At 43.0% G+C, this 26,778-nt stretch overlaps 1 protein-coding gene across 3 annotated transcripts in view; it reads left to right on the top strand.

Moving 5' to 3' along the window:
* The window catches only part of PRKG1 (protein kinase cGMP-dependent 1), a 1,120,820-nt gene that overhangs the window by 780,581 nt on the left and 313,461 nt on the right, over window positions 1–26,778 (top strand). For all 3 annotated transcript variants that reach the window (XM_034662369.1, XM_034662370.1, XM_034662371.1), the window contains one exon: window positions 223–286. In XM_034662369.1, the coding sequence (XP_034518260.1) occupies window positions 223–286 (64 nt within the window). The remainder of the gene's footprint in view (window positions 1–222; window positions 287–26,778) is intronic.

The raw sequence follows: 26,778 nt of genomic DNA, 5'->3' as shown, positions 1-26,778 counted from the left end.
TCTGCTGTCCCACAGGTAATTATAAGTAGGATTTGAACTCAGTTCTGTCCAGCCTCCAGGTTCTTTCTGGTACAACATGCCTTTTCCCTGTTGGCCATCAAATCATGCTTAAGTTCCTGCTTTGATCTTTATCTGCAGGTTCTTTGTCCTGAAATGCATTTGCACGTTGCTGCCTTGTTTGTGAAAGAAAGTTGCTTCAGCACCATCTGTTTTGTTTTTCAGTGTCCCAACATTCCAGAGCCTTCCTGAAGAGATCCTCAGTAAGCTTGCGGATGTCCTTGAAGAGGTAATTGTTTTTTTGTCCTTGAACTTTTGGAGATGGGACATAGCCCAGCACAGCAGTGTGATGACGAGTCATATACTGCAGAAACCTTGTAAATAGTTTTAAGCTCCAGGATGAGCTCTCTACTTGGCTTCATATTAAAAGCAGCTCAGCACATCTGTCATTTATCCACAGTTAGAAATGTGCAAATCAACTGAGCTACAGAGGGAGGGAAACCTCCTTGTGGCAAATAGAATGTGACTTTGACTTCCAAGAATAGGGGTTGGTGTATTTCTCTTATTCCAGTCGGTGTAAACCAGGATTGCATGAGTTACGGAGAACTCTGAAGCTTCAGATGAGCCAATTTACATCAGGGCTTAGCAGCTGGGTGCTGTTGTAGTAGCGTATGAGTGTATTTGACACACATGAGTTGTGTGCCTGCATGTGGAAAGGTCGCTGTTACTTCCTATTCTCTGAACCTGGGGGCCTAGGCAGTGGCATAGCAGGAGACAGGAGTTGGCAGATTCTTGAGTGAGCTTGAAAGGGATAGGGTCTCTGGTACCTACAGAGACAGGGAAGGAGGGGTATCGGGGTGCACATGCAGGTTGGTGGGCTGATGGGGGGTGGTAGGAGCTGGGGGAAACCTGCGCTGGTATCCTATTTCTTTAGTGATCCAGAAAGCAAGGCCAGCAGCTGGAAATGAGGACGGGGCAGACGGAGGTTTGAGGGAAGAGGAGAAGGCAGGAGAAAAACGAAGGTGTATTTGAAATAGCATAACGTGATGGCCGGGTGTCCTCTGCCCCACTGGTTGGTAGCCAGCCCAAGTCTAAATTAAATAGGCAAGGAAGAGTGCATTCAAGACTTGTGACAGGGGACAGAGCTCAAGCTCGACTCTGCTGGGACAAAAGGTGGCAGGACTTTGAAGTACGGGGCTGAACTAGCGGAGAAGAACATGGTAGGGATCTTCCTGGGACAGGTGAGGTAGTGTGATGTGCTCATTTGCACGTGCTCATCCATCATCCCTTCCTGAAGTCAGGCTCCCACCCTCCCACAGACACGCAGATGGGTGTTTGGCCAGGAAACCAGGAGTGGCGGAGGGAGAGAATGGAGAGATGCAGAGCAGGTGCAGGAAGGATGGTGGAGGCTGACCCTGGGAGTTAATTGGGGCGAGGAGAAGGAGGCAGTTGGGGAGGAGTGGGGCCAAAGACAGATGGTGCATCGGAGGGTTTGTGTCTCGGGAGGCTGAAGAATTGTCAGAGTAGTGCATTAACAGGAGTGAGCCAGAAACCTACTGAAAATGTTTTCCTCTCCGGCTCCTGACTCTCCTGGTCATTCAGTGATCCCTAGAAGACAAGAGGTGCCTCCATACACATTCTTAGTCCCACGCCCATGGAAGGGAACTTCCCTATGATTTGTTGGTCTCCCTCGTCTCCTATGTGAACACACAGTAAAGCAGAAGTCACATTTGATCCCTAGGTTCAAGTGTAAAGAATTTACGAGAAAAAATACTGGCTCCATTTCTCTCTGAACTCCCCAACCTGCAACCTCTTGGGGTGTAAAACTGCTTTTCCCAGTTCTTTCAGTGTTTGCTTTCCTTGCTGAATACACTGAAGACCTCTCTGAGGAACTTTTTCTTTTTGAACAAAGCAAACTAAAAGTATACACTTACCAGACCCAATCAAGCCCTTCAAAAAAAAAAAAAATCCTTCAATCATGTTCTTTTTCACAGCTGTGGAAGCATTTGTATATTCTGGGAAACAATAGCTATGGCTCTATAATAATTCTGACCAGAGAAATACATTCGCATGGTATGTCAGATTTTCTAAACACAAGATGCCTTAATTTACATTTGGATGGTGTGAACCTTAGGGCAGCCCACACCAGCGCTGCCTGGAAAGGTAAATGCGTGATTAAGTGCCCACATATTTGTTTTGAGGGCACAGAAATGAAGTTAACAGACAAAATGCAAAGTAGACCTATAAATAGACCACCCAATGCATGAAAAGTCTTCAACTCAAGTTGAATCAACAAGCACCGTGAGAAATTAGATTAAATTATGTATCAGATGGAGTGAAGCAAATTTAGAAGAACAAAAGCAATGCCAGTGTCACATAACATTAAAGGGAAATGTGCTTGCATAGTAAGTGAGCTGTCGTTCTTGCTGCAAATATCCACGAGATGAAAGAAGCCCAGATGATCTTGAAAGGAAAGCTGTATTATTACAGTGTTCAACAAAGAAGTTGCAGCCTTGTTTGTTTTTGTTGGATAAATATTTATGGAGCACCTGCCACATGGCAGGAATTGTTCCAAGCTCGGGGGATTCAGGGCCGTTCTCTCTTAGAGGAAGTTCCAGCAGAGGGTACAGATGAGCAGTAAGGAAGGAAAAGAGCCTTGAAGGATGAGGCCACTCTGGACCAGGTTACCAAGGGAGGACCTCTCTGAGGAGGTGATGTTCACACTGAGATCTAAGTGCAGATATGAGATGCCATGCGTGTGGGGCACAGGGGAGGGCAGGCACAGGTCATAGAGCCGAGGGAAGTTTCCTGTCCTTAAGGAACAGAAGGAATGTTAAAGACTTGGGACAGGGGAGGCAGGGACAGACAGAGCTATCACATGTCACAGGTAGAGGAATGAGAACAGTGTCACTGATGAGGTGGCCCAGGAGGTCCTTGAGGACACCCGTGGGCTACTTGAGGTGTCCTCTTCTGCAGGTGAAAGAGAAGCCCCTGTGTGAGTCATTTCTGCTGCCACCCCCAGCCCCTCTCACCCCCTGTGATTTCTAGTGGACATACCCACTTGTGTGCTCCTCCCTGTAAGGTTCTAAGTCAGGAACTAATACCCAAGTGTAGCAACTTAGTGCCCCTTTCTTCTTTCCTTTTATATCACATAGTAGAAAAATTTCCTCTGCATATTGAATCTCTCTTGTCTTTTTTTTTTTTTTTTTTTTTTAGGGACCTACAAATGTTCCTTCTAGGCCCTTTGAGGAATTGTGTTTAGGCATAAGTTCTTGGCAAAAGGCCTGTTTGGACGATACACAAAAATCCCAACATTTTCGCAGGTTGTGTTTTGCAAGACAGGTTGGAATAATTTACACAGCTTTTTAATTGTTCACATTCATTACCACTTTAGTATGCTCTTGTCATCCGCTACCTGACTCAAAGTAAGTCTTGATACTTAATACCAGGTTAATTTAGGTGCTCCAAATTTGATTTGCTAGAGAAGCCATTTTATTGTTTGTAAAATAAATTAGAAGAGGGTGTTTAGGTGCATGTGGGAAATACCAAGCTCTGACTTTATAAGCTGATTTCATTGACTTCTATCCCATTTTTATAGCAAAAATATATATTTGAATGTATTAGTCAACTGTTAGAATCTGCTCTGCGAATCTAGGAAATACCGTGGGTAAATGAAAAGAACTGTGAAATTATAAGATGGGATGTGATCTCTTCTTTTTTACTATAACAACATCACACACTTTCCTTCTTCCTTTATTTACACATGATTCGTTTTCTTGATGAATTACATTTTTCAAACAGATGGGACCATTCCTAGCTAATCTCCAGCTGAGAAATAGTTCCCTTCAATGCTTACCTATCCAAGCACAATGGAGCATAGTCCCAATGTCTAATATTCATTGAAATATCAGGATTGCGATAATGCCTTTAAAGAAATTGACAAATAAAAACATTTCCTTATAGAGAAGGTGATCAATGATTAACTTGATATCATTTCACAAAGGATGCTCAAAATCACTTAGGGTAGGAGTTATGCTTCCACCAATGAGGTTGAAAAAGTTTAGATAACTCAGGGAAAACTGTACTTCATGGAAAATGCCAGATTGAAGAGCAAATCAAGCCAACAATTTCACTTTTCACCACTTGGCATAGCATATTTTCCCTTTATACGAATAGAAGTGGGGCATGGGTGCTATATTTAAATCTCTTGATTTTTAAATGGAAAATAAAGCATATCAAAGCCATTTCTTTGCTTTTATTGAAATCTGTTTCATGTCCAATTCGCTCATTAAAAAACTGGATTTGGTTGTCTTAGAATTAAAAATCCTCTTTGCTTCATTAGCCTTTCAAAGCTCTTTACCTTGGAGTCAGCAACTTCGTATGGTTGGATCTTGGGCACATTTGAGCCTAAATAATGGGTTGTTCTGGTTTGTTTCCCTAAATGGTGTATGTATTTGTGTTTTATTTTTAATTTTTTTTTTCAATTGAGTACTTAGACTATCATGGCCCTGACAAGGTCTTAGACAAATAATATTCTTTGGGCTTCTTGAAGAGACAAGAAAGTAAAAATAGGAAAAAAAAAAAAGTCAAGGATGAAACATTTTCAGTCCACCATTATTTGATAAAATGGTAGGAAGCCAAAATCAGATTATACAATCTAGGGAACATCATTGGAAAGGAGGTTAATGTAACAGAGCGCCCCCACCCCCCGCTTCTTGCTGCAAAGTCTAGCAGGTGTGATGAGGTATCTCATTGTTCCTTGGTGGTACCGTGTCATGATGACATCTTCCCAGATCCCTGTGCATCTCTCCAGTTGAGTAATGCAGGGAAAGTCCCTCATTTGATTGAGTTATTGGAGCACTCCGTGAAGCTCTCTCTTCACCACTATAAGCAGTCCTAGAGTCTTCAGAAAAGAAACTGATGGAGCAGATAGGAACATTAGTTCTTTTCAAATCTGTTGTTAGAATTAAACTTTTTCTTCCCTTCCTTTAGGCCTGGCTCTTGCTATTCAAAGCCAAGCTGGAAGGAATTCAAAGACCTGTTCTTTCAAAATTGCTTTGGCATAAAGGACTCTGAATTTGGAGATTGAATTGTTTAGTTCTCTCTGGTTTCTTCTGGGCCTTCCTTCTGTGAGGCAAATAGCTACTTTTGAAGGGGGATGACATGGATGGGGTGTGTATGTGTTGGCAGGATGTAGAGATTAGAAAGTAAAGACAAAACTCTGTTTAATACGAATTTTTCATATCTTAGTCTATTATAGAAGGAAATATGGAATGAGAAAACATATTCACAAATCACAAGCAATAAAAGACTTGTATTATTCAGGGTTCTCCAGAGAAGCAACAGGATGTGTATATATCTTTTTTTTAAGATTTTATTTATTTGTCAGAGATGGAGCACAATCAGGGGGAGAGGGAGAGGCAGGCTGACTACGGAGCAGAGAGCCCGATGCAGGACTTGATTCCAGGATTCTGAGATCATGACCTGAGACAAATGCAGATTCTTAACCAACTGAGCCACCCAAGCATCCCAGGATGTATATATGTCTATAGAGAGATTTGTTCTAAGGGATTTGCTCATGTGACTATGGAGTCTTGCACGTTCAGATTCTAACAGAATGTGCTGGCAGGCTAGATACTGGAGAAGCTGGTATTGCATTTCAAATCCAAAGACCATCTGCTGGCAAAATTCCTTCTTGGCAGGGGAGGTCAGGCTGTGTTCAATGAAGATCTTCAATTGATTGGATGAGGCCCACCCAATTATAAAGGGAAATCTACTTCACTCAAAATCCACGGAATTAAATATTATTCACAAAAAACACCCTCACTGACAAATCCAAATAATGTTTGACCAAATGCCTGGACGCTGTGGCTAAGCTAAGTTGACAAAATTAACCATCAAATGACTTATATCTATAATATATAAAGAACACTTACAACTCAATAATAAACACATAAGTAGTTCAATTTTAAAAGCAGCACATAAGGGGTGCCTGGATGGCACAGTCAGTTAAGTGGTTGGCTCTTGCTTTTGGCTCAGGTCATGATGTCAGGGTTGTGAGATCATGCCCTGAATGGGCTCTCTGCTCAGCAGGGGGTCTGCTTGGGATTCTCTCTCTCCTGTTCCCCCTGCCCCTCACTCTGTTCCTGTGCATGTGTACATGTGCTCTCTCTCAAAATAAACAAGTCTTTAAAAGCAGCGCATGACTTAAATGAATAGACATTTACCCAAAGGAGATGTACAAAAGGCCACTAAGCACATGTAAAGATGTTCGACATTAATAATCATTAAGGAAATGAAAATCAAAGCCACGAGGTTATACCACTTCACACACACTTGGATGGCTAGAATTTTTAAAAAGGTGATAACAAATGTGGTTGTGCAGAAATTAAAATTCTAATACATCACTGGTGGGGTTGTAAAATCACGTGGCTTCTTTGAAAACCTGGCAACACCTCAAAATGTGAAACGCAAGGTTACCGTGTGACGTGTACTTTCTACTCTTGCATATTTTCCAAGAGAATTGAAAGTAGATGTCCACACACTTAGACATGAATGCCTATTGCAACATTATTTCTTTTTTTTTTTAAGATTTTATTTATTTATTCGACAGAGATAGAGACAGCCAGCGAGAGAGGGAACACAAGCAGGGGGAGTGGGAGAGGAAGAAGCAGGCTCACAGCAGAGGAGCCTGATATGGGGCTCAATCCCAGAATGCCGGGATCACACCCTGAGCCGAAGGCAGACGCTTAACCGCTGTGCCACCCAGGCGCCCCATTTTTTTTTTTAAAGATTGCAACATTATTTCTAACAGCCAAGAAGTGGCAACCCAAATGTCCGTGAATGGATCGATCACATGTGGTGTACTCATACAGTTCATGTTATTTGGTTATGAAAAGGGGCAAGCACTGATACACGCTGCCACATGGATGATCTTGAAAGCATTGTGGTAAGTAAAATGCCACACATTGTATGATTCTATTTAAATGAAATGTCTGTTCTGGACAAATTCTATTTGTCTATTCCAGGCCAATCTATAGAAGTAATAAGTGAATTAGTGCTAGAGCCGAGAGGATGAAGGGTCTCTGGTGAGTGACTCTGCAGAGTATGGGTCTCTCTTTTCAGGGTGATGACAATATTCTGAAGTGAGGTTTTGGTGATAGTTGCATAAGTCTTTGACTATCCTGAAAAACACTGAATTGTTTATTTTAAATGGGTGAATTTTATAATACATGAACTGTATCTTAATAAATCTTTAAAAGAAATTTAGAAGAGAGAAAAAATATAGGATGGAGGTGATGTGTTGGAGCGCGTGGACCATATTGCTGGAAACAGTGTAAGACAACAATTGAAGTAACGTGGATATTTGCTCAGGAGAAGACTTTGGAGGGGGGAGAGTATTGTCTTCCTTCTGAAGTCGACCTCATTGTCTGTGTTAAGAGGATAGGAGGCTCAAGTCTCTAAAAACAGTGAGACTTTAGCAAAATATTTAACCCACCCTTCATGAATGTCTCACTTAGGAATGGGGCTAGCATTCCTTTCTGCCTTTTGTAACACTGCCGTGGTCTTCACTTGTATAAGGAATGTAAAATCATTAAACCTGTAAACACATCATTTTCATTTTAGATGCTGACAGTAGTGCTTATGAACCCCTTCCACATACTGGAACCTATAGAAAATCTGTACCATGCCGACACAGTGAGGTTAACAGACAAACCTGCTCATGGCTATTGCATATCTGGGCTGTCCTGAGTCCTACTGGGCTCTCCACTCAGAGGGCTGAGCAGACACTGGTGACGTCTGGGGACCTCTGCAGTTGTTAGAATCCTGGGTGAGGGTGGCAGGGCGCTGCCACTGGCCTCTAGTAGATAGAATCAGGGATGATGCGAAGCATCGTACAATGCACAGGACAGCTCTGCGACCAGTATCCGGCCCCAAATGTCAGTAGTGCGGAGATGGAAACTCGGCTACAGTCCATAGCTACGACACACTTGGGACCTCTGCTAAAAGCATGATGGGCATAAACTAGGGTGATAGGTTAGTACCAGGGACGGGTGGAGGGCTTTAGCCAAGGTCATTAGGTGAGTCATCCTTGAAGAGGTGACACTGAGTTGACAGCCATGCGAATGGCATAGGTGGCAAAAGAGATTAACAAATGGGAAGTATTAACAGAAAGAGTATATATTTGGAAAGCTGTGGTGCGGAAGACATTGAGGTAGGACGCTGTGGATTTGGTGTTGATTTGGTGCTTCTGTGTTAATTTGGTGCTTGAACAATATAGACAGCACTGCTTCTGCCTAGCTGTGACTCTGTTATAACCACCTGCTCAGCGAGACCTTTGTGTTCTGAGACTCCTCTGCGGCCCTTTCTCTCCCTACGGGGAGTTCCTTCTCCCATATCTCCTAGAACGATGTAGCGGTCAGTACGTGGAAGACGTAAGTACGCATTCATTGCTTTCATTAGTCTCTAGTTCTGTGAAGATTTACCCCCGTGAGCTTGTAAGTTCCTTAAAGACAAGAACTTGGTATTTCTTTTCATTGGGTGCCTGGAAACAGCTGACAAAAACAAATGCTTTCTACTTACTGATACTGATTGCAATGCCAGACTGAGGTCTTTTGTGAAATGCCATCTGAGGTAAATACTATTTCCAAATAGTTACGATTTCCAGATTCTAGCTGGGAATCCAAAGCTCAGGCAATAGGGCTAAGTAAACGAGGTCTGATGCTGGAAACCACACCTTTCCCAGCTATATTGCCTTGCGTTTTAAAAATTTGTGGATTAAATAGAAAAGAAAAGAAAAGAAAAGAAAAGAAAAGAAAAGAAAAGAAAAGAAAAGAAAAGAAAAGAAAAGAAAAGAAAAGAAAAGAAGAGGGCTACTTGCCCTCATCCCCTACTCTTTCTTATAAATAGGAGATGCTTCCTTCTGAAAATGTTTTCTTGTCTTTTTTTTCCCTGTGAGAGATTAGTTTTTTCCCAGTCAGTACTTTTAATTTGTTATGACAGGAATCCATTTTATGCTAGCCACAAACTCTGAAACAAGGCATTTCTAGTCATTTTCTCACCCGAATATGTACGCTTTGCTCCATGCTGCTTGTAATTCATTAAAATGTATGCACTCTGCAAATAGGAAACCAATCTGTAATAAATCAGCTTTCTAGAAAACATTCAGAGAAAGAGCCTGGATGGTTGCTGCCTAAGAATGTACAGCCGCACTTGGTACTTGTGATTTGCTGCCGTCCCTGGGTCCCGTAGACAAATGGCGAATTTGTGTGAAAGTGTAAATTAGTGGCTTGCCTTCAGCATGTGTGTGAGGTCCCATTGACACAATGCCATTGGATAGTATTGGTGCAGATCGTCATGAGCCCCGGTGCCTTTCACAGAGCACAGTGACACACACCAGATCGGAATTACAAACTGCTCTAATGACGAGGGAGTAGGATGCAAGATCTTCAACTCTTTTTTCTTTTCTTTTCTTTTCTTTTCTTTTCTTTTCTTTTCTTTTCTTTTCTTTTTTTTTTTTTTTTAAATCTGAGGCATCTTTGCAGCTTTCCAAAGACCTGGTTCAGGTGTTTGTACACAGTAGGGCATTCGAGTCCTCAGTCGATGAGGAGCAGAAGCCCACTTGGGCTTACAGCACACTAGTAAGAACCAGAAGAACAGAACACCAGTTGGGCTTTCAGCCTTAGTCACCACATACAGAGCGCGTCTGTGATGAAATTATCGGGCAGCTGGGAGCAGCCGGGAGTGTAGGCATTCAGGCCCAGATCTCCCCACACCCTGGGCTGCGTGTGCCCCTGGGAACCCGAGGTGAGGTGGCCCCTCGTTCCCTGCAATGAAGGAATCCTGCTTTTTCTGAGGCCAGTTCCTGCAAGGCTGTCTGCTGGTAGATAAGCCTCTGAACCAGGGCAGGCGGTGTATCCGGCATGCACGTTTATCAAATGTCAGGCGGTATTAATGAGGAGGAAGCTGACCAGCTGGGGCTCCGGGAGGACGCGGCTGTGTATGAGAGAGGCTGCTTCTCGGCGTCCTATGCCCTATACGTTCTCTTAATTATTACAGGATTCTATCAATGAGCCTCTCTTAGCTCTCTGGGGAGAGCTACCATTCTTTGTTACTTATATCTAAAAGTTATTATTTTAATAAAGGCAACAGGGTTTGTCTTCTAAATAGGCCTGCAACACAACATCATTGTTCTCAGCTTTGTGTGGTGCTGTGCGGGTCCGAGTTCTCTTCCAAGAGTCATTTATGACTGCGGGCCCGAGAGCAGTGGGCTCTCCCGCTTACCCTGATGAACTCTGCCTGATCCTCTTCTTGGCATTGTTCCCTTAATGTCTTCGTCTAGTTTGCACTTGAAAGCCATATGCTTCTCCTATACTGACTGGAACTTGTCCTGTTTCCTGACCGTCTGTACTACCTGAAGGGTACATATGTCTCAACTTCTATCCCCTTTCCAGCAGAGCAAGGATTTGCATAAGAATTATACCCAGCACTTAACTGCACAACCAATATTTGTTGAATGAATAGTCTGAATAGGGTTTCAGTAAATATGTGCTACATGAGTGGAGAAACACAGCTGTTTGGTTTTACATTTGGTGGCGATCAGCACACCTAGAATGTGAACATGTCAAGGACGGGGGCGTGCATCTCCAAGTGCAGGAGTCCAGGCGCGCTATCTGGCGAGGCACCATAGAGGCTTCTGGTAGCGGAGCCCCTCGGACCCATGTCCAGGTGGAAGACAGAGGCATGGGGAGCCAAGGGTTGCAAGATCGTGGGAAAGGAATCAGATTTACTTTCCTTGAACACTCTCCGTGCACCATAACTATCCCAGGACGAGAGAACAGAGGCCAGACCTTTGGGAGGATATTCTAAAGAAGAGGAGAACTCATAAATAAAGGATTCTGGCTTTTGGGTATAATGTCCCTTGTTCTAGTAACCTCTCTCAACAAGGAGATCGAGGCCTCTGATAGACATGGTCCCCATATCCTGTAGTTGCACCTGAGTCTGTGTCTTCGGCAGTTCCCAAATCAACAGATTTCTGGAACACATGTCGCCTTTGTCTTGGCTCCTCCCCCACAGAATGTAGTGATCCTACGTGTGTGTGTGTGTGTGTGTGTGTACACACGCAGGCATTCAGCGGGGGCTGGACATTCAGTTGCTGAATGTGACGCAAGCATGCGGGAGGCTGCATTGACTGTGGAGGCAAGGCCATCGGTGACAGAACGGGGGAACCCACAGCCCNCGTCGCCTTTGTCTTGGCTCCTCCCCCACAGAATGTAGTGATCCTACGTGTGTGTGTGTGTCACACGTAGGCATTCAGCGGGGGCTGGACATTCAGTTGCTGAATGTGATGCAAGCATGCGGGAGGCTGCATTGACTGTGGAGGCAAGGCCATCGGTGACAGAACGGGGGAACCCACAGCCCAGAGAAGGTCACTAGCAGAGACCAAGGAACACACCTGAAGTGGCAGGAGAAGCTTTTGGCCCTGCAGGAAGAGAAGAAAGGGCTCTTCCTTCAGCTCAAAGTTTTACGTGTGCAAGAAAACCAGAGGAGAAAGAGCAGAGTGACCCGACTCTGCCTGCCCTCTGACACCTGCTGCTCCTCAGCAGAGCTTTCCCGCACACACTGGAGCTCCCCTCCTTTGCTTGCGGGGGAGCCCTGGAGGACACGGTCCCCAGGCACCCCCATGGCAGCTGACACAGCCACACAGATGTTTGGACTCCAAGTGCTTTGGGCTCAGCTGCTGCTTTTGCAGAGACCACAGAGCACGGGCAGTTCCAAGGTGCCCAGATGGCACCTAAGGGCGGCTCAGCCCCACCTCCGTATGGGGCCACGCCGCCCGTCTGTAGTCCTCGTGCGGCATCTCCAGCAGTGCAGCACCCATCTCCGGCATGGCCCTGTGACTGCAATGCCTTGCGGCCTACCCGGACAGCATCCCTCCAGCCCAGCAGCTCTCTGTCTTTACAAAAGCAGATGGAACACGCCAACCAACAGACTGGCTTCTCAGACTCATCCTCTCTGTGCTCTTTGGGGTACAGCCCCCAGAATGCTTCCCTTCCTGCAGCAATCTGTGCAGATGCAACCAGCAGGAAAGTCATGCTTTGTAACTACAAGCCAACCTGGCCCTGAGCTCCCCTTCGTCTAGCACAGCCAGACCCATGGTTGTACCACAACTAGCCATCAGTTCATACCTTCCGTCTCACCTCCAGCCCCTGCCACGAGGGAGGGGTGCTGTCCCAGTCCCAGGCCGGTGAAATCTATTTGCCCCTGAGAAACAGAAAAACACGCAGGCATGTTTATATGTGGACATGTGTGTACACACGTGTGTGTGTATGCATGTGTGTATACACACACACTTCTTTATCTCCATATTATAATGCTTGGGTTTGAGTCTTGGCGACATTTTTAATGCTGGTCCACAATTCACTAGTTATGTGACTGTATACGTTAACTTTCCTAAGTTCGTTTTCCCTTCCTGAAAATATAATAGTGTCTACATCATAGGACTGATTTTCATTTTTTAACATAATTTTTCCTTATTGATAGAAACATTGAACAGAAAACACAGTTCTTAAATCCTCCCTTCTCTCCACCCTCAGCTGTCCTTATTACTAATCCTTCCATTGGTGTGGTATATTTTTTACAATCGCTGAACCAACATTGAAACATTATTAACTACAGTCCATGGTTTCTGTTTAGGAGTTCCTTCTTGTCTTGTACACTTCTGTGGGTTTTGCCAAATGTGTAATGTCATCTATCCACCATTACGGTATCATAGAGAAGAGCTTCACTGCCCTAAAAATCCCGTGTGTTACACCCGTGTGTCCCTCCCTCCATCTCCCTTCTACTGTCTCTGTAATGTTGCTAATGTAAATGATACTGTGTTTTTAATTTCAGATTCCACATGTTCATGCCAGAATATAGGAAATTAGTTGACTTTTGTATATTAACCTTGCATCCTGCAACCCTGTTATAATCACTTATTCTAGTTTTTTGGCCTTTTAAAAAATTTTATACATAAACTATCCTGTACTCTATGAACAAAGACATTTAAATTTTTTTTTCTTCCTCCTCTGTATGCTTTTTTTTTCCTTAACACATTAGCTAGGTCTTCTAGTAAAGCATTGAATAGGAGTGATGAGAGGGGCCATCCTTCTCTTGTTCCCTATTTTAGGGGAAAGCATCTAGTTCTTCAACATTAAGTGTATTTTTAACTGTAGGTTTGTCTATTTCTAGATTAAAGATAATTTTTTTTATCATAAATGGGTGTTGGACTTTGTGAAATCCTTTTTTTTTGCATCTACTGATATGATCATACAATTTTTCTTCTTTGGCCTATTGATATGAATTTACAGTAATTGATTTCTGAGTGTTAAACAAGCCTTGCATACCTGGAATAAATTCCACTTGGTCATGGTGTATAATTTTTTAATATGCATTGCTTGATTTGATTTGCTAATATTTTCTTGAAAGTTTTTACATGTGAGATACTGGTTGGTAATTTTCCTTTGCCATGAAGGATTTTTCTAGTATTGATATTAGGATAATGCTGTCCTCATAGAATAAGGTGTGAAGTATTTCCTCTGCTTCTGTTTTCTGGATGTGATTATATAGAACTGGCATTGTGTCTTAATGAAATATTTGGTAGAATTCACCAGTGAATCCATCCGGGCCTGGTGCTTTCTGTTCTTTTGAGTTCCAGTGGTTTGAATATAATGTGCCTACACTGGTATTTATCCTATTTGATTTTCTCTGAGCTTTCTGGATCTGTGGTTGTGTCTATCATTAATTCTGGAACATTCTAAGCCATTTTCCCCAATTATTTCTTCTGTTTCTTTCTCCCTCTTCTGGCATTCCCATTACACATGTGACAAGTTTTGTGGTTGTCCTTCAGTTGTTGGTTATTCTGTTCTATATGCTCCTTTTTCTTTTCATATTTGGTTTTGGAAGTTTGGTTTAGAAGTTTCTTAGGTTTTCTGACTCTGTGCTTCCATTACCCATTTGTTCTAGCATGCTCTCTACTTTTACATTAGAGCCTATAGGATATTATTCAGTTACTTTAAATTCCCTGTTGATAATTCCAGAATTTCTGCCATATCTGAGTTTGGTTCTGAGTCTTACTTTGTCTCTTCAAATTGTGGTGTTGTTTGTTTGCTTTTTGCATGGCTTGTGATTGTTGTTGTTGAAAGCCAGATATGATGTATTGGGTAAAAGGAAATGAGGTAGATGGGCCTTTAGTGGGAGGTTTTATGTTTATTTGGGTGTTAGACTGTGTTTAGCTGTTGTGTCAAAGGCTAAAATTTCTTCTAGCATCCTTGTTTTCTTCCAGTCTGTTTCCTTTGGGTTTCCCTGGAAACTCCTGCTTAATTGATTCTGAGACTTGCAGTCTTGTAGCTGTAAACTCCTGGATTCTATAGAGAAACAGAACCAATGAGAGATTCATATTTATATATTGGTATTTACAACCTGCTGTCTGTAAGCTGGAGATCCAGGAATGCCAGTGGTGTAATTCAGTCCAAATCTGAGGATCTAAGAACCAGAGACGCTGATAGTATGGATTCCAGTCTGGGTCTGAAGACCTAAGAACTAGGAGTCCTGAGAGTAGACGGTTGATGCCCTGGCTTAAGCAGTAAAGCAAGAAGGGTCAAATTTCTTCTTTCCTCCACCTTTTTGTTCTATTCAGGCCCTCAACCAAGTGCATGATGCATTTGGGGAGCACAAACTGCCTCACTGAGTCCACAGATTCAGATGCTGATTTATCCAGAAACACTCTGACACACACACACACACACACACACACACACACACACACACACAGATTTAATATTAAGTCAAATACCAGGCACCCTATGATCTCATCAAGTAGACACCTACAATTAACCATCACAGGTAGAAAGGCATAGAGGGGACAGGATTCGGTCTGTAGTCCTATCATTGGGTCTCAGTCTTGTAGTGAGCCCAAGTGAGCTCTTTCCCTCCCCCCTCATCAAAGGCTAGAGGGACCCGGAGCTCAGTGTGTTCTTCACCCAGTTTGTTTCATCTTTCCCTTGAGTACAGGCCTTGTAAACAGAACAAAGGGCTCTGCGTGTCCTTAGGAATCATTAGTTTTCCTCTTTCCCTGAACAAGTATGGGGATTTTTCCCCCTATCTTCAGGGTGAACACCTGATAGAATTCCTAAGAGGTAACAATTGTGAGATGGTGGAGGAAGTTCCCCAAAGGCTGGGCCTCTAGGTGTTGTTAACTCTCCAGCTGGTCTACACTGAACCTCCAGCAACACATCAGTAAGGGTTTAAAACATTCTTGCCCACACTGGCTCTACCTGGGCATTTCTGATTCTGGGCTTCTGCTGCCAGTAGGTTAGCTGTGAATCTGGGTATCACCCCTTCCATCTCTCCAGTGTTCAAAGCAGCAATTAGCCCTGTGACCTCACTTTTCCAATGGCTCCAAGAAAAGTGATTGATTTTCAGCTCACCTTTCTTTCTTGTGAGGATAAGAGTGTTCGTTTCTAAACGCTTCACATATCAGATTGAAAACCACTGTATTTAAATATGAAATGTAATATCCGTAATATTTAAATATTTAAGTATTTAAATATGAAATGTAATATCCGTAGAAAGTGCTTCGTGCGATGCATGGCACAAAGTAAGACTATATTGTTAGCTGTAATTTATTCCATAAAATTTTGTGTCTAATTAAACAAGATAATAGGCATCGAAAAGTCAGTACATCTGTCTGAGCATATTAGAAAATTATCTCAGTACAAAATGACAGGTTTAGGGAAATAATTTACAGTGGTCAGAGGTCTCGGCGATCAGAATTCCAGGACGACACCGGCATGAGGAGCAATCTGAGTCAAGAGCTGGGCCAGAGAACCTGGGACAGGAGGGAGCAGGGAGCAACAGGAAGGAAAATAGTGAAAATTAGGCTTGTGGGAGTGGAAGTTTGGGAATATAGAAAAGGTGACGAAGGGGGGTAATAGCCTCTTTAGATGTTTGACCCATAGCAGAATTGATACAGCCAGCTTTGCCTTTTGTATTCAAAGATGGTGCTTCTGATGGGATTGCTATTTGTGCCAAGAGATTCTGTTGAGCGGTTTATTGTGAGAATGGCCGCCCTTTGGTCCACAGCTGTCACCACTGTTTAGAGCAAAGCTGTCATAGATGTGTGCCCTGCCCAACCTCTCTGCTCAGACGGAGCCGCCTCCTCTCTGATTACTGTGGGTTTACTTGCCCTGCGCGCTGCTCAGTTTTTCGGTCATTCTCGGTCGTTCAGAATTGCCACACTGTTTGAATAGCAAAGCAACCCTTCCGTGCGTGTCCCCCAACCCCCCGCCGGCTTGTGGTCCTATCCGTTCACTGTGAACTCTTTGCTTGTGGCCTATTTTCTGAATACTCCTTGCCTAGCATAGTTTCTGGTTTTTGTTTTTGAATATCATTGCTGAGCAATCCCAAGAGCTTGGCTTCCTTCCAGGACCTCATGATCAACAACCTGGCTTTCCATTTTGGTGTCAGTATTGGTGTGGGGTCCCACCTGGTGATGTCACTGTAGAAAACCAATTTTATGTGTATAAAAGTGCAAGGGTCATCCTTGCAGGCCTAGAGAAAGTTGTGCTATGACTGCACCATGACCTTTCAAGTTGGGGTAGACCTTGATTCTCGTATTAGTTTCCTAAATAGACTAGACCGTATGACTCACTTGGGGAGGTTGCTTAAAATACAGATATGTGGAACAGCCATGGAACGGCTGAAATAAACTTAGGAAAGGAGCCTAGAAACCTGTATTTTAAATAGCAACTGTAACATGGCAGGTCAGGTGACAGATGGACAGCAGGGACAACACACAGGCGCGCTTGTGCACGCTCATGTCCACGCGCCCACACGGGAGCAAGGACTCCTCCATAGTTTCCCAATTCATTTAGTTAGGGAACAGAACCTAATGGAAGTAGGGTGGCTCAACCCAGCAGGGACAGATGTGCCTGCAGGTAATTGCCATGCTCCCCCTCCTATCCATACATTGCCGCTGGGGACACTTGAGATAGGTAGGATTCTGCTAGGACTGAAACAGAGAGTGAAACACTTGGCTCTGTTCCTGTTTTTTGTTTTTTCACTTCATGGGTGTATGTGTGTGTGTTGTTAATGAGGTTTCTATTATCATTGGAGAAGATGTTGCCCTAAAATGTTGGCGTTTTATACGTCAGGAATCACCAAACTGCCTGTGACCAATTTTTGCACTGCCTTTAAGCTAAGAATGATTTTTGGATTTTTAAATGGCTGGAGAAGATCAAAAGAAGAAGGCTTCATCCCATAGGAACATTATATGAAGTTCAAATGTCAGTTTTACTGGGAGCCAGACAAGCTCATTTCTTTTCCTGCTGTCTGCCACTGTTTTGCCCTACAGCAAGAGCTGCCCAGTTGCCGTGGGGGCGATGTGGCCTGAAAGGCTGGGATACTCAGCAGCTTGTCTTCATGGAAAAAGCCTGACAACCTCTGATTTCAGGGAATGTTGACAGGTGTCAGGCTGTCCCGGGCCCTGGTTCAAGCACAGCACCACCGGGGTCCCATCCTAACTCTCAGAGGAGGCAGTTAGTGCCCACGTGGTCCTGAACACACACTCTTCCTGCTCCCTGCTTGCCTGGGCCCTGGCAACAATTCCCTGCATTCAAGCCTGACCTTGACTTCCGATCCTCCGCCTGGAGGTTCCACTCCTGAGTTTGGGTGGAAGAGCGCAGTGACACTGCATTGCTCCTCAGCTGATCCTGCAGGTTTCACGTGGTCTGGAGAATTGAGGAAACACCAACCAATGGAGGAAATGAAGGACTTGCTTGCTGAGAATTCAAATCATGTGCGAAAGGTATTTGCCGCTGACCTTGGAAGCAGCAGACCTGACCTCAGTTCTCTGGCCACCTTCCTGGTCCTTCCTGCAGGTAGAGAGCAGCTCTGGAGGCGTGTGAGTTTCTGACAACGTTGAGGCAGTGCATCACATTCTTCAAAGGCAGACAGATGAGAAGCTTCCCTTATTCAAGTGGAAAGGGTTGTTTCAAGTGGACACATGAGGAGCTCCCCACCCCCCGGGGCTCCTGTCATTACTTGGAGTGTCAGCTTTTAAAAACATAAGGGCCAGAAGGCTTAAGGTGGGGAAGAGAAAAAGTTAATAAAGAACAGTCATGGTGCACTCTGACTGACATTTGAATTTGTAATCTGCCTTCCTAATTAGCATTAAAGCTTTCCCTATTTGGCAGAAAAGCTGGGCGACTGAACTTGAACTTCCAAAGAGATGTTTTAACAGCTGCTCACCATCCTAAGATGAATATCGGTAATTAGAACTATTATCGCTTTCTGTCATCAGTACAGCTACTGTTATTAATCCTCAACAGGGAAAGCCATGATGCTAATAATGCTGGCTGTACCAAGCTATGAAATTCTACTTACCATTCCCTGCTCTAGAGAAGAAGCTATTTATAAGAGCAAAATAGCTATTAGGGGGAGGACCTGGTAGCTGTTTAATGTGTTGATGATCTGGAATAGCCAGCTAAGAGAATGCTGGAGAGTGACCCCACCTTTCATCCTGCTTCTTGTTGGTTTAAAGGGTTCCGGATTTCTTCTAGAGCCGTGGAGGTTAGGCGTTGTAGACCTTGGCCTCTCGAAGGTGACGCCTCCACTGAATTTGCAAATAGATGAGATCACTATTGAACAGCAATTAAAGATACCTCAGGTGTAATTACTAGGGACCTGAAAAAAGAGATAATAGAAAAAAATGGTTTTGATATTTATAAAACAGTAAATCTGTTGCTTAGACGTAGCCTGAGCAATCGTGTACAGTAGTTTAAAATGTATGCTTTGCCATTACCTTCCTCATCCATTATTTTGAAATTGCAGGCAGGGAGTATTGCCCTAGGTCATTCATCTTTTACTTTTATTTGATATTCAAGGAGAATAATTAAGCTGTGTGTGCCAAACCAGGTGATAAATATACCCAAAACCAGACCAAAAAACAAAAACACCCCACGCTTGTAAATGTATAGATCAAAAGGGCTAAAGATAGAAGACTGAAACAAATTAATTTTCCATTTTATTTATCTAAATTTTGATTAATTAAATGTGATTCCATCACTAGTTGCTAAGCATTTATCAGTGGTTCAAGAAAGGGCTTGATCAATAACCTTAAGGCAAAACCCTCAGACATATCATTACATGAATTCGTTTTTAAGTGGGAAGATATTGACAGGATTCCCACCCCCACCCCCAGCTATATAATCTATTTCCCCGTATTGTTTGGCTGAGGTCAGAATTCTGATATAAGTGTAGAAACAAAACAAACTAGAGTCTCTAAAACTATTTCCCAAGTGAAATAAATGAATGAGAAATAGCCATTCCATAGCCTTCTCTTGCAGGATGGGAACATACTGAAACCTAACAAGATCTTTTGAATTTTGTCTATTTCCCAGACTTTACCCAGGGGCATTTGCGGGGCATGTCACTGTTTACCCCTCAGTGTTCCCCAGAACCCTGTGAAGTACACTGTGGGAGGTGCCGATCTAGGCATGAGGCCCCTGGTAATAAATGAGCTTGAGCGGGAATGGATGTGGGGTGTTTGCATTCGTGCAGGACCAAGGCAGGGGTGCCGGCTGAGAAGGAAGCAATGTGGTCCTCGGTGCGAGCATCTCCGGAGGCCCCGTGTTCATGCTCAGTGTGCTGAGGGGGTGCCCCCGGGGGAGCGAGAGAGGCATCCTCGGAGCCCCAGCGAGGTGCTCGCCTCACTGCCTCAGCACCTCCTCTAAGTGGCCACATTCTTCTTAAGAAGAGGGATTTTTCTATCTGGTCATATTTTGGATGACATTTCTGCATATTTCCTAAGTTTATTTTTATGTTACCCAAATCCTCTGCAATGAGGTTGGGATTCATGATTTTTGGTGTAGAAGTAAGGATACATTCATGCACTTTAACATTGGCGTCGATAGGTTTATAATACACGTTATGAATGAAGTGGCTTCGAATGCTTATGACCACTCGTTGGTCCGTGATGAGTTTATGACAAGAAAAAACAATACAGTTAGTTTTTTTAAAACCAAAATGTATTTAAAACAGTGTCTTAGGTGATTGATTTTTTTAATGTTTGAATGAGTGTTCATCTATTAAAGATGAAGGGCAAACATAGTTTAATATGATTTTGTTTTTAGATAGTCTAACTTGGGAAAGAGTTGTCCCCTCGTTGTTTGACGTAGTTTCAAAAAGGTTGCTAGCCTTTGTAAGAGTTAACGCTTCTTGTAGTTGGTTCCTCCGACTTTTCTCCACTTTTCCACTCCCACCCCAGCCAGTAAAAATGGTCAGTCCCAGTGTGCTGGCCACTCCTTTTTTGTCTTTCTCCCTTTCTTTCCTAACATCTGCATAAATTTGTACACTGAAAGAGTGTTGGGGCTTGAAGTAGGTTTTCTCTCTGTGAAGCTCTTTGGTCCCTAACAGAAGTGAATATTCATCCTTAGTGTTTCTTCCACATCCATCCCCCACAGAACTAATTGCCCTGGACTGAACCCGTCACTCAGTCCTTACCTGAAAGCTGATGAGCCAGGGATCCAATCAACATCTCAACATTGCAATAACTTCTCTAATAGGAACATTGTAGGATAATAATAACTAAGATACAAGAGAGGAAGGGATCCTGGAAACGATCTAGATCAGCCCTTTCATGTTATAACCGAGGAAGCCAGATGTCCTGTGATAAATACATACAGTTGCCTTGATAATCAGCTAATGAAACTTCAAGTGTTTCCATCTTTCCTACAGGAAAGGAAAGGACTTTCAGTTGTATTAGGATAAGTTAATGCAAGGGAAGGTAATATTCGTCAAAGCAGAAGTTCGTGAAGAATCAAGGACTATATCTTGTACATTCCATTCTGCCCTGTGATCAACCTTATTGAATATTTGCCTATAAGAAGAGTGCTAGCAAAATAAGAAAATTCATATTCACAAAGGGCACCGTTGGCATTGTTTCTTATTTAAGTATTTATGCGATCATCTCATATAAATTTTCAGTCCAAATAATCAACCATGGAATTCTGTCTTCAAATTTTGTGTTTAAAAAAAATGAAGAAAAATACCACTACCATACATAGTTGGTGTTTCAAAATCCTAGTGTTATTTTCAGTTTTTCTCTGAGGAAAGCAATTTTCTTTGTTGAATAATATAGAAATTTAGCCTGAGTTCTCATTAGAAAGGACAATTTTGGTTACTGTAACATTGTAATTCACTTATTCTTATAAATATTCTGGCGCATTCCTCACCTTGCAAATTTTCTCGTTTAAAACACGGACTATCATTTTCTCTTTCCTGAATGGGCTTGGTGTTGATTTTTTTTTTTTAAATCGAGGGTAATGTTCTTTTTATTCATTTCAATATAATTGTTTTTATGATTCTGAAAATACCCAGGATACACTCTTCTACCTGGAAAAGCAATAGAAAAACAACATTCGAGAACATAGCTTACTCATGACCCCAAATGACTGTCTTTCAGTAATAATAATAGCTTCAATAATAGTCATTATTGAATATTCATTTTGTGTCAGACCTCCAGGGCTTTATTTCTATTTACTTGCTGAATTCTTAGGAACTCTCTGACATAAGTGGTATTAAGCCTCTTTTACAGATAAAGAAACTTGGTAAGAACCCTCACCTAAAAAGAGACATGTGGGGGCACCTGGGGGGCTCAGTTGGGTTAGCATCCAGTTCTTGGTTCTGCTCAGGTCGTGGTCTCAGGGTTGTGAGATTGAGCCCCACATCGGGCTCCATGCTTAGTGGGAAGTCTGCTTGAGAGTCTCTCTCCCTCTGCTCCTTGTGCTCATTCATTCTGTTTCTCTCTCTCCCTCTCTCTCTCTCTCTCAATTTCTCTCTCTCATAAAACAATCTTAAAAAAAAAGTGACACATGGAGGATTTGGATCAAGATCTGTTGTCCACCCAACACCAGACTTTTCATTTTTATGTTGCCCTGCCTTGCCATCTAAGGGGATGGGCAGAAGGGCTTTACTGGGGACCAATCTGGATCCTTGTTGGGCTCCTTTGACAAGGTGCCGCCCCAGTGGACACTGGAGCAGGGCATGTGGCCAGGGCGGTCCTAAGGATGGTGAGGCCAGCTGCTCATGAAACGTTGAGTCAAGGGATGTGTTCTATCACTTTAAAATTTCTTTTTCAAGAAGAAGCTTTCAGGGGCCTCTCTTGACTGCCAGTGGGCTTGGCAGTGATACTTCTTTTGTACTATGAAAGGAGGTGAGAGCTGTCTCCGAAGTAAAGAGAAAAAAACCAATCTTAACACTGTCTATACTAAGTTCCTGAAGTGTGTTTCTTGACTAGTTGATGTTCCTGTTGAAATTGCATCTGGGCAACATGCCTATTTTTTTTTTTTCTTTAGCACTTTGATCTAGACCAACAGATCTTCTCAAAAGGGTTTGGGCAGTGCTCGCTTTGGCAGCACATACACTGAAACTGAAACAGAGGGTTTGGGTGGTAGTGCCAGTGTGGTGATGGTCACATGTTCAAGGCGTAATGGTAAGGTGACATACCCGGAGCAGCATGGTGCCTCCTGATCCCAACCCTCTCTTACCTGGGTCCAGCTTCCTGCTGGACTGAAGGTGGGAGCAAAGGCAGATACCGATGAGGTTGCATGACTGGAGCGAGCAGGGGAACAGGGCGAGCAGATCGGAGGGTGCGGCTTCAGCTGGGTGGCTGCTCTTTTGCTCGGGTCGTGGTTTCCATACAGGAATGAAGGGCTAGCATGGCATGTGTTCTGATTTTCTAAGAGCTGAAAAATCCAGCTTTCTATGTAAAAATCGCCTAATTTTAGTTCTTAAATTTGATCAAAGATTATTATTGCCCAAATTAATACCATGCAAGTTAAGGGAAATAAATCTTCAGAGCGGATTTCAGTCTGTGGACCCACTATTTTTTAAATACTTTGGTTGTTTATTCTGCTATCAAGCCATCTAGAAAGATGTGATATAGGGAGGACACATAGTATTTCTAGCTTTCAGGTGAGGAAACTGAGGCACGCAACATCACCACTTGCAGCCATCTCAGCTGAAACAAAAACTCACCAGAGCCAGTCGGCCTGAATTCAGATCCTATTTCACCGTTGACATTCAGTGTGACTTTGAGCAACTCACCTTTGTGTGCCTGGCTGCTTCTGAGAGATCACGCTCATTCTGATGTCACGAGGTTGGCGTGAGGATTAAATGAGATGATGAGGACGTAGGTGGCATAAACCTTGAGCTGCTTAGTAACGTGTCGCTTTAATGGAAATAACAATCGTTTGCATTTTTGCTATCAGTACAGCAGGAAAGAGGAGATTTGCCAGAATCCCGATTTCTAAACAGAAATTATGTCAATGATATGATAGAAACATAGCTTAGATCTTGTCAGAGTGTCGTCTTTAGAAAGAGCTCACGAGCGGGGCGCCTGGGTGGCTCAGTTGTGGGGTCGGCTGGAAAATCTTTCCCTGTCACTCTGTCCTTCCTGCTCATGTTCTCTCTTTTGATAGATACATACCTACATACATAGATCTTTTGAAAAATAAAAAAATGAAAGTAGTTGAAGAGCATTATTTTGATTTCTGTTACAAAGAGTTACAAACTTACTTCTGAGTGAGCAGAACACTTAGGTATATACACATGCACACAAGGTAAGCCAAGGCACTAGCAAGAAATGTACTTTGCAGAGGTACAGCTATAGAACCTCACAAAAGCCTAAGTAGAAAGAAAAGCTTTGCTGATAAGATTCAGAGAGCAGCTACTCGGGTTCCAAGATCAGAACAACAGATCTGATGAGAAAGACAGGGGGGACTTTGGAAAAGACGACATACGTGCACAAATGTGCATGCACGCACGCACGGACATGTACCCCAGGCTGTTTCAGATTGTATTTCAGGTTGTGTCAGCTACAGTGCAACGTGTGTGCAATTAATGTATGTGTTTAAGGAACAGCTCTGAACACCCTTCTAGTTTTGTGTTGGAAAATGCTGAGAAATCCTTTGACATTTTAGTGGCAGTTTTTCTGAAATCTGTGGTGATTCTCAAACCACCTTGCATAAGTTACGTTAACTAATTCCAGCCACCTTGTATTAATTAAGAGACTCAGTTATGCCACAGTCACCCCTAAATAGCAACAATGTAAGTTTATTCCCCACTCCTGCGACGTGATCAGTGCAGGTCAGTATGGGGGCTGTGCTCTTTGCGGTCTCTCAAGGACTACGACTGACAGGCGCTTCATTTCGACCTCCGATTCCATGATCACATGGCATGAGTGAGGGTTTATCCTTGTTTCTTCCCCCTCCTCTCCGTGACCTCTGGAGTCCTGAAGCATTAGCTTTGCCCCTTGGTGGCGAAGAGGACAGACCGCAAGGAGCATTCCTCATTGCTTCAGTATGATTAGACTGTGTTTCCTAAGGTAGTGCTCACAGTTCGTTAGGTCTGAGCGATGAGTTTTCTCATAGAGAAATTGAGTGAAAAGTTCAACAGTTCTTTATTACGTGGATTTTAATCAGGTATCAAGTGACAAGATAATCCATCAGCCAGGGTGGAAGAAGAAACAGATGATGGGGCTGGGAGCAGGGCTGTGACTTCAGGGTTAGAAGAATCTTCTGATCTGCCTCCAGCCTAAGTAGCATGATGCTGGCCGTGGCTATTGGATGGTGCTGCCCCCAGCCCCAAACTTGTTCCCTCGCTGCTCCAGACCGACCTCCTCATGTTCACTGTGGAGTGGCTGCAGTGGAGTGAAGTGGGACCTAATTAGTGAATTAGGATGTCTTTGCTTTGGTTGTGTTCCTCACCTTGAAAGTTGGCTGGGAAGAGCCTCCCTGCTCCCAGGAGTGGGGTATTTCAGGTTCTAAAGTTAGAGAATTACTAAGCATTTGAATTACTTGAATTTAAGTGTCGTTTAGCTTGATCTATGCATGGTTGTTTAGACACCTGGTGTACCTCGTGCACACGCAGCGGGGAGACGTCTATCAACTGTGCCTCTGTTAACTCACAAATGGGCTATGCCGGAGTCAGTGCTGCTTAGGGTTTAAGCAAAGACAGGAGACTCTCTGGGAGCAGATATGGAGTGCAAGCATTTAACATGTCAACTTAGTAAACATTTACCCAGCTGTGCCATTCGGAGCGCAATCACTGGAAAGCTTGGGATAGGGTAGATTCAAAGATCACAAGGATTTAGTCTTGGAGCATAGGTGACCAGTAGAGTACTTCCCCTTCTCATTTCATCCAATCTAGTATTCAATCCTACTAGCCTAAGCTAACACACCCCTCGATCTGAAACCCTTCTTAGTTATTAAATCCAATTGTCATTTTTTTTTATTCCTCATCATATGTGTCCTTTCTTGGGAATTTAATAAAACCAATCCCTCCCTCCTTAAAACCTTTGCCTTGCCTTATGTGTCCCCACACTCTCCTAGGTTCTTTGGGGTCTTACGGGCTGTCACTTGGTGGTTCCTTGTAAACTCAGCGTTCTCCGGGCCTCCCTTTAACATAAGCAGTCACCACAACTACGTACTCACTAAACTTGCCTGAAGTAATTTCATTACCATTAATACGCATATACAAATGTGTCTAAAATCCATGTCACTTGTCCATTTATTTTTTACTAAAAATAGACCCACATATTTAATCACCTACTCGGCATTCCAATCATTTCTCACTCAACCTATTCAAGGCTGGAACTCAACATTTTCCTCCTCCTCCTTCTGTTTACATTTTAGTGAAGGACAGTATTTGGCCCTAGGCTGAAATCGAGTCTTCTTGGTTCTTCTTTTCATCCCTGAACTTAAATTCTGTTTATTTGACCTTGTCAGAATCTTACAATTCTGATCCTCCCCCATCCCACTTGGTGTAGTGTGGGGGTTAGAGCCCTCTTTTCCTGTGTTGTCCTAACAACTGGGCCATACTTCTGTCATATCATATCTTCCATTGTGTTATGAATCCTTAATTTTACTTAACTTTTTTCCACTGTTGATAATGACTTCCTTGAGGCTGGAAACAATCCTCTGTTTCTGAATCCCTAGTACTGATATGGTTTCTTTAGCATATAGATACATCACAAAAAGATGAGTTTAGAAGTGCAGAGATGGTAATAAAGCTGTGCTTGACAACTTTGCTTTCTGAAAGCAAGTTTAATTTAATGTCAGGTTTTCCACAAGGGATAATGGATCTGCAGCCAGAGATGGGGACATGATCTATGTGGGCAATGTACCCGATTCAGGGAGTGGTCAGCAGGACTGGTAGGAACCTCCCATCTCTCTCCCTTATATCTTTGATCTGGGAGAAAAAGAAAAAAAAAAAAGGTAGAATTATAGCTGTTTTTTTTAAACCCCAATATAATTGTAATAATGTTGGCCTAAAAATAGTTTTGCTTGAGTTAATAGACAAGTAGAATAAAAGGAGAGGGTAAAAAGAAGTCATAATTCTTAAAAGACCTTGTAAATGCATGGGAAGTGCTCATTCCTAGTATAGAACGTCAGGACATTCACATTAAAAACAACCCATTTTATCTGAATTGTTACAGACTTTTTAGACAAAAGCTTTCATTTCGTTTTGGGATTTTCTCTGGGGAACTGATAGAGTCAGAAGAGGAAGTGTAAGAGATTTGTGAGAAGATTTCCATAATGATTCACAGAAATTCAGAACGAAAGAACACCTGTGCAGTTAGCAGGAGTGCCTTCTCTTAAAATTTAACTTCTCAGACTAGAGTTGGAAAACACTTTCATCTTTAAAAAAAAAAAAAAAAAAAGACAGCACTAGAGCTGA

This window comes from Ailuropoda melanoleuca, chromosome 6 (assembly GCF_002007445.2).
Source record: "Ailuropoda melanoleuca isolate Jingjing chromosome 6, ASM200744v2, whole genome shotgun sequence".
NCBI classification, from domain to species: domain Eukaryota; kingdom Metazoa; phylum Chordata; class Mammalia; order Carnivora; family Ursidae; genus Ailuropoda; species Ailuropoda melanoleuca.
Note: the sequence above shows the minus strand (reverse complement) of the source record. Positions and strands in the feature narration are given on the sequence as shown.